Below are 19,977 nucleotides of genomic sequence, written 5' to 3' on the forward strand. Positions count from 1 at the left end.
ACAAAAAGCTATCAAATTGATCTGAGTTGTATTTCTTTCCAGGATGTGTGATGCATGTTCTATGTTAACTCATATTAGTATATTTTACAAGTTGGGTATTATTATACAGTCCAAGAAAGCAAGGCTATACCTACTCATCAGGTGTTTAAGGACTTTTATTTCATTCATTCTTGAGCTAGCAACACAAGTTGAATTCAAAAATGAAAGGTAAAGAAAATACTGTTGTATATATAGCTTAAAAAAGGAAAAATAGTATGCTCTCATTTTAAATACAAGTATGACAGAGAAAACAAGACAAACTCTATTTCAAGTGTGGCCATTTTAATGCCAGTGAGCTTCATGCAGCATTGAGCCAACACACCCTCACAGTATGGATGGAATTTACATAGATTGTAAACTAACGACAACTTGAATACGAAAAATAAAAATAAAAAATACACAGATCTTAACATCTTGCCTCTATCATCAAGTAAACTTCCTGTGATATATTGTAATTTTTATACAGTTATGATGATATTAAGTCCTTTCTGATATTGTGATACTAATCTCCTTGAAAAGGTCTTTTATGATGCAGAATATGGTCAGGCTTGGCTCAGTCTGCACTAGCTTTAAAGAGCAGCGAGTTGAATTTGACTGGACCCGAATGCCTCGCATACACTACTTATATTGATAATATTGTACATGTTAAAATAAAACGTTGTCAACTAAAACTCTACTCAAAGTGGCCAAAGAGCCCCATCTCATATCTAAAAAGGGGGAAAAAAGAAAGAAAAAACAATCTCTTTGAGAGCAGATCATCACGTTTCCACCACAGGGCATTGAGATTGGTTGAATCAGCTCTGGATACATCAGTATGAATGCATAACAGGTCCTAGTGAACAGAGCAGTCTGGCTATCTCTGCTTCTCTCCACTACTGGGGCTCCTCCTTGTTGGCTGTCATCTGCAGAACTGGGAACATACGAGACAGAAATGAGTGTGCACACTGACAAACATGGTACCAGGATCAACCGGGCAAAGGGAATGGACTGCAATGCCAAAGAGTTCCTACTGATATTTTGGGGTAGTTTAAGGGAAATTCTAATCAATTGTTTCACAGTTACAATTTCACTGATGCCTTACCATTAGTCTACATCTACTTCATCCTGAGGTCCAGGTAAAAAACACAAATAAAATTCACGTTCAGTAAAACAAAGACAAAACACTCAAATGAAGACACTAAAGCAGGGGTCAGGAACCTTTTTGACTGGGAGAGCCATAAAAGCCAAATATTTCTAAATATATTTCATTGAGAGCCATATAGTATTTTTAACGTATAATAAATTAAATATGTCTTACTTTTAATGCGACTTCTGGTGCTGCATGGCGTATCGAAGTGCCGCTTTATATTTGACCGTTTCATCGATGCAATTTTATCATTACATATTAGACATACCGCAGATCCTGCTCTCTCCACAAATGCAAATTCCTCTGTCCACGCAGCCTGGAATGCACGGTAATCATCGTCTTTTTTTCTTTTCGCCATCTTTTCCGTTACAAGGGTTGAAGCGGATAAACTAGTTGGCTATCTGATAAAATTGATTTCTTCACCTTTACAATGACCCGGACATGCTCGCGAGCCATTGGTTCCCGACCCGACCCACGGGTGACCCGTGACCCGTGAAATTTATCTTCAAAACTAATTTCTGTTTACTTTAAAATGACACAGTATTATTAAGAAATATCACAAGTATTTTAAAATCAGTTCCAAACTGATTTTTTTTTTCAACTCAAAATTGTCTGGGAGCGATATGCCGTCACCGGAAGAGCCATATATGGCTCGCGAGCCATAGGTTCCCGACCGCTGCACTAAAGGATACCATATCTGCAGCTACAGAAAAAAACAAAAAAAAAAACAACACATTTTCTAACTTGACATCAAATGTTGACATTGAGTTCATGTCACTCAGTTCAAACAGTCTATGCAATTTGAAAAATATAAGTAATATGTACAACTGTCTTAAAAAGCCCCCTTTAGGTAAATACATGATTTACAACTGACAACAGTGATTCATAGAGGCAGACAGCAGATGCTATAGTGGTACGTGGTAACAATGTAATTTCAGCAAAAGTGTTAAAAGCTAATCTAAGTCAAAGATGGCCAAGCATTTTAGTAGAGGTGAAACTAGTTGGGTTAAAAAGACTTCTAACATGACTTGAAATTTGCATTTATAGCCTATGTAGGCATGGAATACAAGAGCAGATTTCATAACAGATTCTTTCAGTGGTTCTCAATCAGGTCCCTCGGGTACCACCAGTACTGCTGGTCTTCTCTTCATCCAGCTAGTTCAATACATGCACCTGTTGTTCCAGGTTTAAAACCTCCCTTGGATTGGAGGCTGGAATAACTGGAACAACAGATGAATGTAATGAACAACCTGGTTGAATAACAAACAAGCAGTACTGGTTATACTTGAGGACCTGATTGAGAAACACTGAACTAGGCAATGAGTACTTTAGGCTTTAAACACTCTATACAATCTATACATTTCTGAAAGGACGTAATTTTAATTTTTTAATTTTTTCTCCATTTTCTCCTCAATTGTATCCGGCCAATTACCCTACTCTTCTGCGCCATCCCAGTCACTGCTCCACCCCCTCTGCCGATCCGGGGAGGGCGGCTGCAGACTACCACATGTCTCCTCTGATATATGTGGAGTCGCCAGCCACTTCTTTTCACCTGACAGTGAGGAGTTTCGCCAGGGGGACGTAGCGCATGAGAGGATCACGCTATTCCCCCCAGTTCCCCCTCCCCCTCTGAACAGGTGCTCCGACCAACCAGAGGAGGTGCTAGTGCAGTGACCAGGACACACACCCACATCCGGTATCCCACCCGCAAACACAGCCAATTGTGTATGTAGAGTTGCCCAACCAAGCCAGAGGCAACACGGGGATTCGATTCGGTGAGCCCCGTGTTGGTAGGCAATGGAAGGAAGGACATAATTTTAGTCAAAAAAGTGTCTAAGTGCCTTGAAAGCAGCATGAGCCAGTGTCTTAAACTGGACAAAGACGATGTGTTATCAATAAGGATACTGTCAAAATTGTCAAAAGGTAACTAGAGAGGCTATACTATATAATAATTGAATTTGAAAGTGAACCCCTAACAGGTAGATTGCAGCTATGTCTGGAATTGACTGACATATGTCCATGTGTTTGTTGGTGAGGGGACAGTTGGTGCGGCGGATGAGATCCCACTCAGTCTTGCCCTTACCATCTGTTTCTCTGTCCAAATCTCCAAGCTACCAGGATGCAAAGCTCTCCTTACCATTAAGACAATTACAAGAGTGGTTTTTCCACCCTGCTGTTCTCATGCATATATCCGTATCAGATCTCAAGCTTCCTAAACTGTTTTGTTTATATCAACTAATGACATATAGTATTATTGTGCTGTTAACAATGTCCTATGATCTACAGTAACACTAGACCAGTGGTAGATTTGCTGGTGCTCACTTACCATACTTGTTAACCTAGGAAGAGCTAGAACAGCCAACAGGACACAGGGTTAGAATTTCCTCACCGTAATGCTTTGACTTCCCTTATCTGTCTAATGAATCCTGCATCAATTCAACATGTTCATATTCCAAGGGTAATATTAACGATGACAATAACAGCAATCATAATCATTATCACTTCAACAAAGCCCACAAATGCCCTCCAAATCCTAGTGTTTACTCTGTAATCAGTAAAATGCCATGTGCATCTCATTAAAACTATATCATCATCCTAAATTGAGAAGGCACTGTGTGATGACAGATTTCATTCCAGATGATCAGAGCAGAGCTGGGCGAATGGATATCAATGATGATTATCAATATCAATGATCAGATTGAGAGTCAGTAGGATCGAGACACAAGGTAATTGCTCCTGATGGTGAAAATGACATTTAACCAGGAGGTGCCTGAACAAAGTTTAACCTCCCTCTGAGCAAACATGGAAAATGTTACACAAAAGGCAATGTAAACAAGCACTGTCAAATGAGGAGTCATTTTGAACTAGTCTTCAGGTTCTCACCGCATCACACAGGATCACTTGATCACTCTACAAACACAAGACACACCAACTAGCTACACCACTTTCACTGCATACAACAGCATAGATATGGCAGTCATAAAACAGACCTCAGCTCTTGTCATCACGGCTCTTTGTGCCAATCGGCACATCTCCGCTTTGTGTTACTGAGGTAGCAGATTCTCAGCTGTCAGTCTACTGCTGCTAGCCACATCCAAAAGCACAGGCTACTGCATGACACACGAGTCTCATTTCTGCACCTGGGTGTGCTGGAGTGATCAGGCTTTCAGAGTTTGTTCAAACAAGGCATCATAATGCCAAGTGGACATAAATGGTCACCAAGTAGTTGTGACAGAAGTCACTACCTGCATTTTTTTCCACAGATTTTAGACACCTGGCCATAACTAGATACACACATGGTGTAATTTCATAGCGATGTCACATCATCAGTGAAAAAGGAGTGATTATAAAAGATTGCTTGAGTTCTAACATTTTGGAACAACTCAGTTTCTAGCTTGCTGAGGGTATTTCTGATAGTGACAGGACCCCAGTTAATCCATTTTGACTTTGTTTTCCTTACGTTTGCTATTTTTAAGTGATGCATGCACTTTGCATTGCATTGCCCGGGAACTTGCACTGTGCACAGCAGCAGTCAGACAGTTTTCATCCAGGGGCAGAAACTTTGGGAGGGATCACAGGGTGGTAATCAAAGGATCTGTTGAGGGAACAGACTTGATTTACATACAGGTCGCTTTTCCTCTGCTTCTGCTGATGGTCCTGGTGCTGCTGGGGGATCTGCGCTGGGTAAACTTTTATGAACTGACTGAGTCGCGGCAACCTGGGGTTGGGACGGGGGCATTAGGAGAGTCTTGTTCTTCACCAGAGTGGAAAGAACTGAAGTTGGGAAAGGAAGGAAGGAAGGCAGGAAGGAAGGAAGGCAGGAAGGAAGGAAGGAAGGAAGGAAGGAAGGAAGGAAGGAAGGAAGGAAGGAAGGAAGGAAGGAAGGAAGGAAGGAAGGAAGGAAGGAAGGAAGGAAGGAAGGAAGGAAGGAAGGGAGGGAGAGAGGGAGGGAGGGAGGGAGGAAGGGAAACCAGAAAGGAAAGGAAGAGGAAAGAAGGGGAAGCAGGAGAGAATGGTAAAAAACAATAAAGAAAGGAAGGGAAGAAAAGAAAGAGAAAAAAATCACTGATTTGACTGATATAATTCTGAAAAGTCCCTGTGTTTGATCAGATGAGTTAGAGCGACAGATTAGAAAGATATAAAAGGTAAAGACTCAATGAAAGAGTAGTTCCCAACTCTCAAATTGGGGAAAAAGTTAAAAGATCGATAATAGTGTGGTTAGCCACCACATGCAGAAAAAATATGACATTTGGCACCCTGATAAAAGACAGAGAACAATAATTTTGGTATGTGTATATTCTTCAAAGTGAAGACTTGTCATTAAATTTTGGATATTTTAGCTGACATTCTTATCAAGAATGTCAAAGTACAATAAAATTAAGTGCATACATTGCTGACATTAAATGCAACCAGCCATAAGCTAACTTCAGACAGCAGAGCAAATAGCTTCAACAAAGTTAGTATTAAAATAACAAGCCAACAAATAATTTTACATCGCTGATATTATTGGTCTCCAATTATATGACAACTTAGTGTACATCCAACTCGAGCAACTTGTTTTGACTTTTCTTTACCAATACACTAAATGCTGTAAACTTCTAGGGTCCCCAGGAAAAGTTTAATTCCACTATAATGTATTTTACTAGAGATCTTCCCAGTTAGAGAACGCATATACGTATGCATCAGAATTAATATTTTTGTATCAGAATCTATAAAATCATCTCCACATGTACAACAACATATGTGTGACTGCTTTAAGGTTTGTTACAAGAGAACCCTTGGCTTAGTACACAACTTATTCTGCTACTAGCTAACTCCACAAACACACCTTAACTAGGCTCTACTAGTTTTGCACAAACTAACTAAAACAAAAAGAACACCTTTTATTTGTTTCCTATTTTTCTCCGCAGTTGTACTTGGCCAATTACCCCCCTCCTCTGAGCCGACCCGGTCGCTGCGCCACCCCCTCTGCCAATCCAGGGAGGGCTGCAGACTACCACATGTCTCCTCTGATACATGTGGAGTCGCCAGCCGCTTCTTTTCACCTGACAGTGAGGAGTTTTGCCAGGCGGGACGTAGCGCGTGGGAGGATCAGGCTATTTCCCACAGTTCCCCCTCCCCCCCAAACAGTCGCCCTGACTGATCAGAGGAGGCACTAGTGCAGTGACCAAGAAACATACTCACATCCAGCTTCCCTCCCGCAGACACAGTCAGTTGTGTCTGTAGGGATGCCCGACCAAGCCGGATGTAAGACGGGATTTGAACTGGCAATCCCCGTGTTGGTAGGCAATGGTATAGACTGCTACTCTACCCAGACACTCCAAAAAGACCACTTAAAGATGCTATTTGTATACTGCAACAATTTTATATAACAATTACTACCACAACTACTCATGCCAATTCATTCATTATGTATACTTAATAATCATCTGTTCAATTAAGCCAGATGATCTAAATGTACAACTCACCAAGATAATTTTTTTTGTATTGTATGTGTCAACTAATTTAGATAATAAAACTTATTCCACTGCAATTACCCTGTATTAGAATATGTCTGTCATGCACAGGTCAATGACTACAGTAGCCTGCACTGTCTCACTCAAGCCAATCCTCCATTTCTCCTGTTAAACCTTTGGCACTGGTACCTTCTCTGGTGACAGACTCGGCGGCGGTCATGGCCTTCCCGCTGAGATCGCTGACCATGTTGTCCACCGTGGCCTCGTGGCGGAGGAAGACGGGGCGAACCACCCTGCGGTAGAGGATCTGAGAGCCGTTCCATGAAACCGGAGCCATGCACCACAACAGGAACAGGCACTGGGTATCAAGAGAGGACAAACAAGCTCTAGTTGGCTGAAACAGCTGTATGTGAGCAAAGGACTACTGTGTAACAGCACACTATTGTCTGGTACGTACTGTTGTGGTGACCCACATTTATATAACGGGAGACATTCACCTAAGAGGACGGTGAACCTTTAAGGGAAGAGGCGAGGGGTCAGATAATGCACTTCCGCTTCCGGTTGAGAGTTCAGTATCGTTGTCTAAATGTATGACATGCTAAGTTGGAGCTAGTAAACTACCTCGACTAAGTCTACTCTCACGTCTCCTGTCTCGTTGTTTTCTAACTCCACATTGGTGACCCCGACGTGATCGAACTACTAATACGAGTATGTCTGACAACGAAGACGCCGGGAATAATGCTGCCGCGGTACCCGCTCCCGACGCCGGTGCTAACAACATGGCTATTGCTAACGCTAGCATTTACGCCGCTACTGTGAAGCTACCCGACTTTTGGCAGCACAATCCACGGCCGTGGTTTCAACATGTGGAAGCCCAGTTCCAGCTGAGAGGGATAACGCAGGATGCAACGCAGTACCTTCCACGTAGTGGCGGCGTTAGACGCATCGACAACGGCGCGAGCAATGACACTGTTGGAAGCTCCGCCAGCTGCTGGCAAGTACGATGCTATAAAGACATTCCTCCTGAAACTATTTGAACTGTCGGAGCTGGAGAAGGCAGACCGTTTACTGTCCCTGAATGGCCTCGGCGACGGCAATCCGTCTGAGTTAATGGAAAAAATGCTGTCTGTGCTGGGATCGGCTGATCCGGCCTTTCTTTTCACACACATTTTTCTGAGGCAGCTCCCCGCACCTGTACGCACAGCACTGGCCAGTTCTCCTCTCGCCGCCTCCAAGGACTATCGTTCTCTGGCTGCTGAAGCAGACAGGGTTTTCCTGGCCAACCGGCAACAGTTTGTGCATGCCCTGCTACCCCACAAGACCGCCCCACCACCACCTGTGTACGACTATATGGACACCGCGGCTGCGGTGACAGCCCGCCGCCAACCTGACGACGGGCTCTGTTATTACCATGCCAGGTTTGGGGCAAAAGCAAAACAGTGTCGCAAACCCTGCAGTTACAGGGTTCAGGGAAACGCCAAGGCCGGCGCTCGTTAACGGCTATGGGCGCCGGCCGTGACTGCAAGCTGTTGTTCATCAGAGACTCCTTGTCGGGCCGGCGGCTGCTGGTTGACTCTGGCGCTCAACGCAGCATACTACCAGCACAAGCTGTGGACACGATGACCGACAGTCACGGCCCCCAGATGGACGCCGCCAACGGCACGTCCATTCGGACGTACGGTATCAGACATGTGGACGTGTGTTTTGGCGGCCGACGTTTCGGCTGGGACTTTGTGATGGCTGCTGTATCCACCCCGCTCCTAGGTGCGGATTTCCTCTGTGCTTTCAACCTGCTGGTGGATGTTAAAAACTGTCGCGTGATTGATGCCGTCTCTTTTGCGTCATACCCCTGCACGCTTGGGGGGGCTGGAGCGCTGTGCCTCGCTAACACACTCTCCACCGGGGATCCATATCAACGCCTGCTCGCAAATTTCCCCGAGCTCACCACACCCACCTTCTCCTCGGCGGTGGCCAAGCACGGCGTGGAACATCATATCACCACAGTGGGCCTCCCAGTTTACGCCCGGGCCCGACGCCTCGACTCGGCCAAGCTCGCAATAGCCAGGGAGGAGTTTTCGACTATGAGCGCCTCGGCATTGTCCGCCGTTCTGACAGCCCGTGGGCTTCCCCTCTTCACATGGTTACTAAGGCCGACGGGGGTTGGCGCCCGTGCGGAGACTACCGTCGCTTAAACAATGCCACGACCCCCGACCGGTACCCCATACCGCACATACAAGATTTCTCTACCCACCTGGCAGGCGCTGCCATCTATTCCAAAATCGGCTTAGTGCGGGGGTATCACCAAGTGCCGGTCCACCCACTGGATGTCCCAAAAACGGCTGTCATCACACCCTTTGGGCTCTTTGAGTTCTTACGTATGCCTTTCGGCCTTAAAGGGGCGGCGCAGACGTTTCAGCGCCTTATGGATTCTGTGCTCCGCGACATGCCATTTTTGTTTGTGTACTTAGACAAGATCCTCGTGGCCAGCGCGTCGGCGGAGGAACACATGACGCACCTCAGACCGCTGTTCGACAGGCTCAGCGAACACGGCCTCATCATCAACCCAGCTAAGTGTCAGTTCGGGGAGTCGTCCATCACCTTCCTCGGGCACCACATCACTCCACAGGGGGCCGTTCCCCTCCCTGCCAGGGTTGAGGCTGTCACCATGTTCCCCCGCCCCCGCACTGTACAGTCGCTGCAGGAATTCCTGGGCATGGTGAACTTTTATAACCATTTCCTGCCCCGTGCCGCCCACATCATGCGTCCCCTGTATGAGGCCCTGCGGGGTAAGAATCTAAGGACGAGCTGGACTGGTCTTTGGGGATGGACGAGGCTTTTGTGGCCGCCAAGACCGCGCTGGCCAACGCTGCGCTGCTAGCTCACCCGTCGCCTGCCGCCCCCATAGCCCTTACAACGGATGCCTCCGACTACGCCGTGGGGGCCGTGTGTGAGCAGTGGGTTGGGGGGGGGGCTGGCAGCCGTTGGCGTTCTTCAGTAAACAACTCCATGAGAGCGAGCGCAAATACAGCACCTTTGATAGGGAACTACTGGGTCTCTTCCTCGCAACCAGACACTTAAGGTTCCTATTGGAGGGCCGACAGTTCACCGCTTTCGTGGACCACAAACCGCTGACGTTCTGTATGGCCAAAACCTCAGAACCGTGGTCTGGGCGTCAGCAGCGCCATCTCGCGGCGGTTTCCGAGTTTACCACGGACATACAACACGTGTCGGGCAAGGATAACTTCGTCGCCGACTGCCTTTCACGGGCGGTTGTTAACGCCGTTCACTTGGGACTCGACTACGCCGCTATGGCAGCGGACCAAGCCAAGGACGCGACCGTTCAAGACTACCAGTCGACCCCTACGGCGCTACGGCTGGAGGACGTGACGTTTGACGCGGCCAACACCACCCTCCTCTGTGACATTTCCACCGGTCAACCGCGCCCCCTGGTGCCTACTTCCTGGCGGCGCCGAGTTTTCGACACCGTCCACGGCCTTTTCCACCCGGGAGTGAAGTCCTCGACCAAGCTGGTGAGCGTCAAGTTCGTTTGGCCTGGGCTCCGTAAGGATGTTAGAGCCTGGGCCGGCTCGTGTGTGGCATGCCAACGCACCAAGGTGCACCGCCATACCAAGGCCCCTTTGGCGCCGTTTGTGGTTCCAGAGAGGCGGTTTGACCACGTCAATGTTGACCTGGTGGGTCCCCTGCCCCCCTCCCGTGGTTATACGTTCCTCCTCACTATTGTGGACAGGGCCACCAGGTGGCCAAGAGGCTATTCCCTTGTCCTCCACGACGGCAGCAGAGGTAGCACGGGCGTTCATCGGCTGCTGGTTGGCCCGTTTCGGCACGCCTGGTGACATCACGAGCGACCGGGGCTCCCAGTTTACCTCGGAGCTCTGGACGGCGGTCGCTGAGCACCTGGGGATGAAGATCCACCGCACTACGGCGTACAACCCGCAGAGCAACGGACTTTGTGAGCGGTTCCATCGGGACATGAAAGCCGCTCTGCGGGCAAGCCTCACTGGCTGCGACTGGATGGACCGGCTCCCGTGGGTCATGCTCAGCCTGCGTTCGGCCCCGAAGGAAGACCTCCAGACCTCCTCCGCTGAGCTGGTGTATGGCCAGCCCCTGCGGGTTCCGGGGGAGTTTCTTCCGGATGCTACGGCTCCCTGGTCGGCCGCCTCTCACCTCAGTGCGTCCCGGAGCGCTGCCGGTGCCTTCGCTCCCGTTCCGATGTCTCAACACTGCCTCCCCCGGTCCTACGTCCCCAAGGATCTGCCATCGGCAAGGTACGTCTTCATTAGGCACGACAGCCATCGGTCCCCGCTGCAGCCCCCATACGACGGGCCCTTCCGCGTCCTGGAGGCGGGGGATAAGAACTTTGTGGTGGACATGGGGGGCAGGCCGGAGCGGGTCGCTATAGACCGTCTCAAGCCCGCTCACTTGGACATTGGGGAGCCAATGCAATTGGCCCTACCCCCGCGGCGGGGGCGCCCTCCTAGGTCGGCCCCGGCACCTGTCTCTGTTCCTGCTTCGGCCCCGCCTATGGCCCGGGTTTCGGCCCCATCTGTTTCCCCTCCTGTGAAGCGCAGCCGTTATGGCCGCAGGGTCCGCCCCCCGACTCGTCACCTGTTTTCCCTGTGACTTTGCACTATGTCATTGACTGTTCTGTTGTAGAGTCTATTTTTATGTTCATGACTTGCACTTTTGCTGTTTTGCATTGTTTTGTGTAGGTGAATTCTGGGGGGGCCTGTGTGGTGACCCACATCTATATAACGGGAGACATTCACCTAAGAGGATGGTGTACCTTTAAGGGAAGAGGCGAGGGGTCAGATAATGCACTTCCGCTTCCGGTTGAGAGTTCAGTATCATTGTCTAAATGTATGACATGCTAAGTTGGAGCTAGTAAACTACCTCGACTACGTCTACTCTCACGTCTCCTGTCTCATTGTTTTCTAACTCCACACTGTAAACATAACCAGCTTCACTCCACTCTTCCTGTATTCTTACCACAATGTTTTAAAAATTTGTTTTCCAACAGCCACTGGTCTAAAATGAACTAAAAACTACCATGTGCATCATTCAATTGGCCTTAACGGAGATCACAGCAGTCTTTTGAGTAGGAATTTGCTGTGGAGTGCACTTTCATGTGGGCTTCGATGACGGGTGCATCAAGGGCACATTGTGAATTTGTGAATAGCCTCCAGAAGCACAAAATGAGAAACGGCACACCTGTAGCCTTGCAGAGTGTGTGTGTGTGTGTGTGTGTGTGTGAGTGACACTAGTGATTCGCAAAGAAGACAATTATCTTTGTTTGCCTCCCTGCACTATAAAGTCAGAGGTGATAGGAAGAGTTGGTTTGGAAGGCTATTAAACTGCCATCAGTGGTAATATAAGTGTTTCTCACCTTGAATGCATAGTAGAATGGAAACCAGTAAAGGAAGATGTCAGAGAAGAACTCGCCCAGACTGAAGACTCCATAGACGACCCAATAGGTCAGCCACTTGGTGTCATCCTCTTTGTTTTCACTTTCGATGGCTTTGACTCTGAGCATTGAAGAAGGAAACCAGGTGTGTTAACACAACACTCAAACTATTCTTGGGAGTTGAAGCTCATTCAGATAAAATAGCTCTAAGTGATCTGCCGCATTTTTTTTTACCCACTTTCAGTCCAAGGAAGGTGGCGTGTACAGCAGGTAGGGTCAGGTAAGTTGTCCATCATAGAAATAAATATACTTTTGAACGTGGTTTAAACTACGTGGTTTAAACTACCACTGGCTAACCCCACTTTAATGAGTGGCGTGTATAAAACCATCCACTATACTCAATACCTCCAAGAGTAGGAAAATGGTCGTGTAGTTCCCCGTCGTGTAGGTGGATGTAGAGACTTTAAGATCTGTACTGGGTGGTGCACATGGATAATAAATTGGCCTGTTAGGAAAGAAAGGCCAAAGAACACTGTAATTCCACTGGAGGATCAGGTTCTTTGGCATATCTAGCAGATTATTCATATTTTAGCAGTCTGTAAAGGGTCTGTATTATATTTTCCTGTCACATATTGTCAGGTAACATCCACGTGGGTGATGCCCAGAGGCAAGCAAATGAGGAAAGGCAAGTTCAGTCATTGGAGTCACCCATGAATCCCTGGAGACATCATGGCAATCACGGACCAACACTTCCAACCCTCTCCATGATGAGCTGACAGAGTTGTGATGTGCAGGACAAAGAGCTCTTTAAAAAGCTTTGTCTCTATAGCCATCAGGCTTTTCAACAACTCCTCCTAGTGCCACGGCCTCGACCCATGAAACAGTTATAATTGATCCTGATATGATTGTGTCTTATCTATGTCCTGTGCAATTTTTCACTCATTTCAACTTAAAAAATGCATTCTGTTATTAATTTCTCAAAACCATTTTTATTTTACACAACCTTTTATGAATACTCATTTGAACGTCTAATACTTGACTTTTGATATCTCTTCGTGATTGCTGTTGACTGCTCTTAAGGTATGATATTTGTATCAATACTTGACTATTTATGTTAATACCAATGTTTCTACTCCATTTTATCCTTTAGATTTTGGCCCTTGTTCTTGCTCCTTGTTTTATTAGCCTTAGTTATACTAATCTTCTTCTTCTTCTTTCAGCTTGTTCCCTGTTTCTCAGGGGTCACCACTGTGGATTTTATTGTTTACATCAGTACCCTGTGTGGGCACAGCACCAATGGTGGTGGTTGTTAACCCTGGTGTCAACAGATCTGGTATGGTCTCGTCAATCCGCATACTGATTTGGCAAAATGTTACATCGGATGCCCTTCCCGACACAAGCACTAACGCTATGGTAAAGCACTGGATGCCATCCCAGTATTCATGGACTTGTGCCCATGCCTGTCACCTTAGTTATATTAATCTGACCTGCGTTTACTTCCGTTATCTTGGTTTTCTTGATTCTTGTTTATCACATTTGTTTGTGATTATTTCATGTGATATTTTCTTGATTATTTTAGGACATTTATGATAATTCTAACTGACATTGTCAGATATTAGTACCTGTCATGAGGACATTGTTTCTGAACGGTATATTTGCCTTTACGGTGTTATGTATATTTCATACACAGCCGTGTTACTGTGTAGTTTTTTTTTCACTTCTTGCACTATTTGCACCATTTACTACCTATGTCTGCAGTGTCGTGCTCTTTTGAGTCTGCTTTCAGCTGCAAAATTCAATTTCCCCACAAGGTCAAATAAAGTTAATCCTATCTTATCTTACAAATAGAAATGTTTGCAAATACTACCAACCATATCTGTTTAAAACATTCACCACCCTGAAACCCGACACTGAATTGTTGGGGCAATTATTTAATTCCACTCTGACATTAAATGAGAGACAAAAATCTCTTAAAGTATTGCCACACTTTTTAACATGTACATGAACAGATGCACAAAGCATATATACCTAAATGCGTGCCCTGATCTCAGAGCCCACTCCCTTTATACCTTGCAGCCCAAACATGCTGAGTGTTACAGTCACAATGGCAGGTACCCAGAGTTTCTCCCTAATCCTTTTTGGAGGAAGTAGCTCACCTTCTGGACCATCATCCTAATAGATAACAGAACTTGCTCCAAGAGTTCAAAGGTTAGGCCTCCCCTTGTCCTTATCTTCCAGCTCGTAATTCTCCAGAGCCATTCCTTCAGACTTTGTTACACTGGAGTGAGTTTCCCATACATTCCCCTTCTATCAGCTAACAATTAACAATAGGTTGTGTGGCTTGTGTCCTGGACTGTTCCGATGGCATCTGGACACTGCTTGGCATCCTGCACATCATATTCTTCATACAAATAAAAATGATTGGATTTGATTTATTAGTTAACATGAAGAAGACACTTTATAGCACTGCCTTCGATTTGCTACACATCAGCTTTAAGCATCTATCCAAGCAATGTAAACTAAAGTTAAACATGGTATAGGTCACACATGGTCAAAGATTAAAAGTAAGCAAACATCATATATGAATTGCCCTCACATGAATGAAATAACACTGTCTTTGTATTTTAATGCCACAGTCACCTTTAGTATAATCAAGGCAACCATAATGTTTATAAAGCTACTTAAAGCTTATTCCCAGATCAACCCATGCTGTTTAATGATGCTCTGCTATTGCATAAGGCCATGGGTAACAGCTGCTTAAAGATCAGCGAAGTCCCCAGACGAGCCTGACTCTCTCAGCTTGTTTAAGGGCAGGAGGTTTGAATAGCTGCACAGCATTAAGAGCATCTGCTAAAAACATACAATGAGTACATGAAAGTCTGCAGAAGACAGTGTAATGAGACATGGTGTAGAAATGAGGAGAAAATCTGAAGGTAGATGATGAGAAACAGTGTTCCCCCATTTAGCAGAGGACGCTCAAATAGTACAGATTCTTGTTATGGTTTGTTTTATAGTAGTTAGTGGGGCTGGACAATAATTCAATTTTATCAATCATCGTCTTTCAATGGTATTGAGATGAAATTCAGATAACGAGAATCTATATCACCTTGAATTTGTTACAAAATAAGGTCTGAAATATTTGAGAAAGGGTTTTTGGAAAATTACATTCCATACAAACACTATGCTAGCTGACCTAACTATCCTATGAAAATTTGGTTTGGTTTGACATTATAATTCACATTTGTAACGGTGTGTTAGGTTGGTCATGTTCATTAAGTCAAAATGTTTAGTTTAGTTATTCAACATACACTGTTAATGAGACGTGGAGAAGGAAAAAGTTAAATCAGCTGGTGTGGTGTTTGGTTGGAACAAGACCAAATAGATATATGGTTAGACACCAACTATCATGTATTGTACTATGCAAGCATATTATAAAATGATTTGAGCATTCATCATTATCTTTAAACACACCAAAGCTTAAGCTTGTTTTTGATGTCCCACAATCCTTTGACTTCCATGCGACATATTTTTATTAATAAAATCCACTATATATTTTATCACACACTGTATGATATTTCATAATGTGCCTTATAATATTGCTAATAAAATTAAATAAAATTATATTATATATATGATATTATCTTTAACATACCATAAATATCTAATAATAATAATAATAAGTAGAAGAAGAAGAAGAATATAATAAAATAAACAATAATAAATAAATAAATAAATAAAAATAATTGCAAATGTATTTTACTAAAAGTCCTTAGCTGCCCAGTGTAACTTTGGCTAACAAGATGGCCTGACCTGACAAACCACAGAGACCATCCTGTTACCACAAATTTCAAATTTTTAGATTTCCATGTGTCTAGTTTAGTTGAATGTGAACTTTGACCTGCATTCTAGCATCTCCTAGAAGTGAAGAGGCAGAAAGACCACCAATAAGCACTTACGAGTAGTATGCCGGATAGACGAAACCAATGAGGTTGCAGAGAAGGGAGGCACCGTATCCATACACCAAATAGAGTCCCGTCAGCGACACGGCACCTGGTGAGGGAAAACAGGGTGAGAGAGTAATCTTCTGAACAGCCTGGTTTCAATATGACAACTGCACAGAGATATCTTGAGTTAATTGTTCCATATCTCATATCTCTCTTGTAGAGGATCAAGCCTTAGGGAGCATTATCAATTCATTCACCAGAGACTGAAGTTAGCAAACAAACAGTCTTTATTTGGTGGGCGACAGTGGCTCGGAGGTAGGCCAGCTCGTCTGGTAACTGAAGGGTTGCTGGTTCGATCCTCAGCTCCTCCTTGCAAAAATATTGAGGTGTCCTTGAGCAAGATAATGAACCCCTAACTGCTTCCGATGAGCTGGTTGTTACCCTTGCATGGCTGACATGGTCGTCGGTGTATGAGTGTGTGTGCAAATGTGAGGCATTCATTGATTGTGAAGTGCTTTGTGTGGCTGTTGCAGCTAGCAAAGTGCTATATAAATGTAGTCCATTTACCATTTATTTTGTTATTCTTCCCATAGAGTTGTTGCTTCCATGAATGGTAAAGACCTCTGTGTATCTCTAATCTCTGCTTAAGGTAACCATCACACAGCCATGTCATGTATTTTTACAATAGGAAAATGAATAAAATGCATTCAAATACTGCTCATTTGCCTCTAAGTAGATGGCTGAGGTATGCGTATAGGCTGGATTAGATTGCTTTGCAAATACGTAGGCAAACAGTGCCAAACAATATTCAAACTGTCAAAAATCCTGTAAAAGTCTCCATCACACAGCACCTCAGTCAACACAGCACATATTTAGATTTCAAACATACCTCTAATGACCTTGGATGGCGGTGTACACATTTAGTCCCGTGGTCGCCACAGTATTCTGTCTGTACACAATTCAGCTGGACTTTTTCCCGATTAATAAGCAAATAGTGGGAGACACTGTGCACCAGGCACTAGTGACATCAGAGTCGGACTCTGTGTGTGTGTGTGTGTGTGTGTGTGTGTGTGTGTGTGTGTGTGTGTGTGTGTGTGTGTGTGTGTGTGTGTGTGTGTGTCTGTACCTGTGTGTGTTTATGCTAAGTGCTACTTATCCAGTGTGACAAGACCAACACACTGGTATGAATAGAGAGCTGTTCCCTGCAGAAAGGTCCATTCATGGATAGTGAATCCAACAACTACTGATTAACCGCAGAGACTATCTGAAGGAACACCATTGAAGTTTGACACTTGGAAAAAAAAACAACAAAAAAAACCACTTGTTTGATAATTTGTCCTGTTTGATGATTTTCTTAAAAGGTTACAATCCTGAAGATTTTACATGCTGCTAAACATCCGTACTATACTTCTATTGCTGGTGCATTTGATAGCTCATCAATAAATCTCCAAATTATGAAGGCTGTTATAGGTGCATATTTGATGGTTATTGCCTCGTAGGCCTTTCCCATGAAAAACAAAACTTGCATATCTCTTAGCGTAGCAGCAAAATGCCTAAAGAGGCTACATTCAGCTGCAAGATTCAAGAGGAAACCAAGATGTTATGACATATAGTCATATACGGCAGAACAAGCTTGTAAAAGAAAATCATTTGCAAGGGCGATTACTGGTACAGAGCTGCAATAGCATGCAATAAATCTAACAGTAATTTCTAATGAATCTCTAAGACTTGGATTGCTCAAATGCTACTGCAATTACCATGCATCATCATAGGCACCAGCAAGTTAAAAAAAACATCCAAGGATAATTACTCTTGTGTTTCATAAGTTATTTATCCAGGGAAGGTTCAATAAGAAATGCTACGCTGCTTCACATTCATACAGCCCTACACACTCACATCTGTCCGAAACAGCCACCATTTTCTACTGTTGGCCACTGGGAGCTGCCCAGCACAACAATGGTCTTTTACAGTGGACCACTGGGCTGGTTCACAAAAGCCCCTTAACAGTGGCTGTTAAAGAGGGGGCAGATTATTTCTAAACAGTGGTTCTCAGTCAGGTCCTCATGTGCCACAATAAGTGCTTCTGGTCTGAGCGATAGCTGATTATATCAGCCTGTTGTTCCAGGTCAAAAACCTCTCTGATTAGATGGTTGGACTAGCTGGAAAAATAGGTGAATGTAATTTACTACCACGCAGAACAGAAAACCAGCAGTACTGTGGTGGCCCTTGAGGACCTGACTGTATTACCACCAAGTGATCTGAGGCTTAAAACCAGTGGCATTCTGCCACACCTTTGATGCTTGAAAAAGCAACTAAACCCTATACCACGTTTGTGAGTTTGCCTCTGTTTGAAGATGTAAAATCATCTATAAGTGCTGGACTGATCTTGGGGCCAAGCATGGCAGGATAAACATATGTAGTGTATATTTAATGATGCGTTCGTTTAATTGTGTAGCAATAAGCAAGCATTGACCACAGTGAATAGTGTTGTTAATGCTGTCCAATTAGGACACCTAAATGAAACGGAGCCATCATTAATTTTTAGCTGCAGCTGTGTTCATCCTGCTATACTTACACCACTTGGTCCCAAGATCAGCCCAGGACTCGCAGATGGTTTTTCAGCTTTACAGAGGCAAACTTACAAACGTGGTACGGGGTTTAGTTGCTCTTTCTATACTGCTGACGGGGACAGGCGGGCAGCTTGCAGGTAATCCTTCCTGATCAGCAAAGTAAACTGAGGCAGATCTCTCCCTCAGAGAGCAGTACTACCTATAGTCCCCAAACATGCACCACGGACAACCATAAATTTTTCATTCCACCACTGATGTCATATGACTTTCGTTCATTGGGCTGTTTACCGAACTCATCTATTGTAGTGAAAGGTTGAACAAAACGTAAACGTATTGCCTCGACCTGCTGACCAATGCCTTAAACACTATAAAGTAAAGGGTGCTATAAATAAATGAATCGATGTCGTTGCAATTAGAAAGCAGAGCAGTAAAATGTGCAGCTCGAGGAGCCAGCCGTGTACAGTATCGGAGACAGGATTACTGTTCGCACACAATCCTCTACAGGGTTTCCTTTGACATCAACACAACATGTCTACAGACATCAACGTAATAACAAAAGTAAATAAATAACAACATACAGAACAGCCCGCAAATAAAATAAATCACATACCAAACGCAATTACTTTTTTCTTGATTCCGGTGTTTTCCTCTATCTTGCTCAGGAAGTCTGTCAAAACGTTTTTCTCGTTTAAAAACTTTTCCGCTCGCTCTTTTATTTTTGTAAAAAAATCTAGTAGGCCCATGGTTCGTCACCTAGGGTCCTCGGCTGTTAGAGGACTCGTGCTGTGTGAAAAGCACCTGTAGGAAGTAAGCAACACTCAAACCCGCTGACCGGGCGTGCTCGTGGCTAGTAGCAATCCGCTTTGTCCCACAGCGGAGGCACGGGGAGGGGGAGGGGGAGGAGGAGGAGGAGGAGGGTAACAAGGACCACAGGGCACGATGAGCCAAGAGATCCTGCCTGACGCCAGAAAACTTGGGACCTTTGGTTAAAAAAAAAAGAAGAAAATATCCGTTAGACGTCATGGTTTACTTCGAAGGAGATCCTGTTGATGATTGGGACTGTGAATTTTATCATACAACTTTTCATCCAAGGGGGAAAACATCATTTCAGAAGAAAGCCTAACTGCAGGCCTACTATCACCGAATTTAGGCAACCTGGTTTGATGCACACGCTCATTATTAATCTACATCTGGTTATATGTATTTTTCATGAAAGAATGAAATTCTTTATATGTTAATGAAGTTTACTATGGAAAAAAAGTAAAAGTTTTTCCTTGTATCCAGCCGGGATGCAAGTGCAAGCAATTGAAATGAGTGTGCGCAGTATTAACATGTATAAAAACTGTGTACTCTGTGGTGCGAATTCCCCTTACGGGTGTTATGTATATTGTACTGTTTGTACCTTATGAGCCACCGTAGC

At 44.6% G+C, this 19,977-nt stretch overlaps 1 protein-coding gene across 2 annotated transcripts; it reads right to left on the minus strand.

Moving 5' to 3' along the window:
- Positions 1-144: 144 nt before the first annotated feature.
- reep6 (receptor accessory protein 6) lies at positions 145-19,419 on the minus strand. 2 transcript variants are annotated; one of them, XM_056277234.1, is made up of 6 exons: positions 19,168-19,419; positions 16,000-16,093; positions 12,026-12,164; positions 6,811-6,979; positions 1,121-1,143; positions 145-949 (listed from the first exon to the last, which is right to left on the minus strand). In XM_056277234.1, exons 1-5 carry the CDS (start codon positions 19,298-19,300, stop codon positions 1,139-1,141), a joined length of 540 nt encoding a protein of 179 aa, XP_056133209.1. In that variant the 5' UTR covers positions 19,301-19,419; the 3' UTR covers positions 145-949; positions 1,121-1,138. The 2 variants fall into 2 exon arrangements, with proteins under 2 accessions (XP_056133209.1, XP_056133208.1); XM_056277233.1 differs by lacking the exon at positions 1,121-1,143 and having other exon boundaries at positions 19,168-19,417.
- Between the last annotated feature and the right edge of the window lie 558 nt (positions 19,420-19,977).

This window comes from Lampris incognitus, chromosome 3 (assembly GCF_029633865.1).
Source record: "Lampris incognitus isolate fLamInc1 chromosome 3, fLamInc1.hap2, whole genome shotgun sequence".
In the NCBI taxonomy this organism is placed as follows: domain Eukaryota; kingdom Metazoa; phylum Chordata; class Actinopteri; order Lampriformes; family Lampridae; genus Lampris; species Lampris incognitus.

What these genes read in the sequence shown, in the direction of transcription:
- reep6 (XM_056277233.1), bottom strand. Translation starts at nt 19,300, where the DNA reads ATGGGCCTACTAGATTTTTTTACAAAAATAAAAGAGCGAGCGGAAAAG. An exon ending in CATTCTACTATGCATTCAAG is followed by an intron (nt 6,980 to 12,025) that starts GTGAGAAACACT and finishes CTTGATACCCAG; the next exon opens with TGCCTGTTCCTGTTGTGGTG. An exon ending in CGAGTCTGTCACCAGAGAAG is followed by an intron (nt 950 to 6,810) that starts GTACCAGTGCCA and finishes GTATGTTCCCAG; the next exon opens with TTCTGCAGATGACAGCCAAC.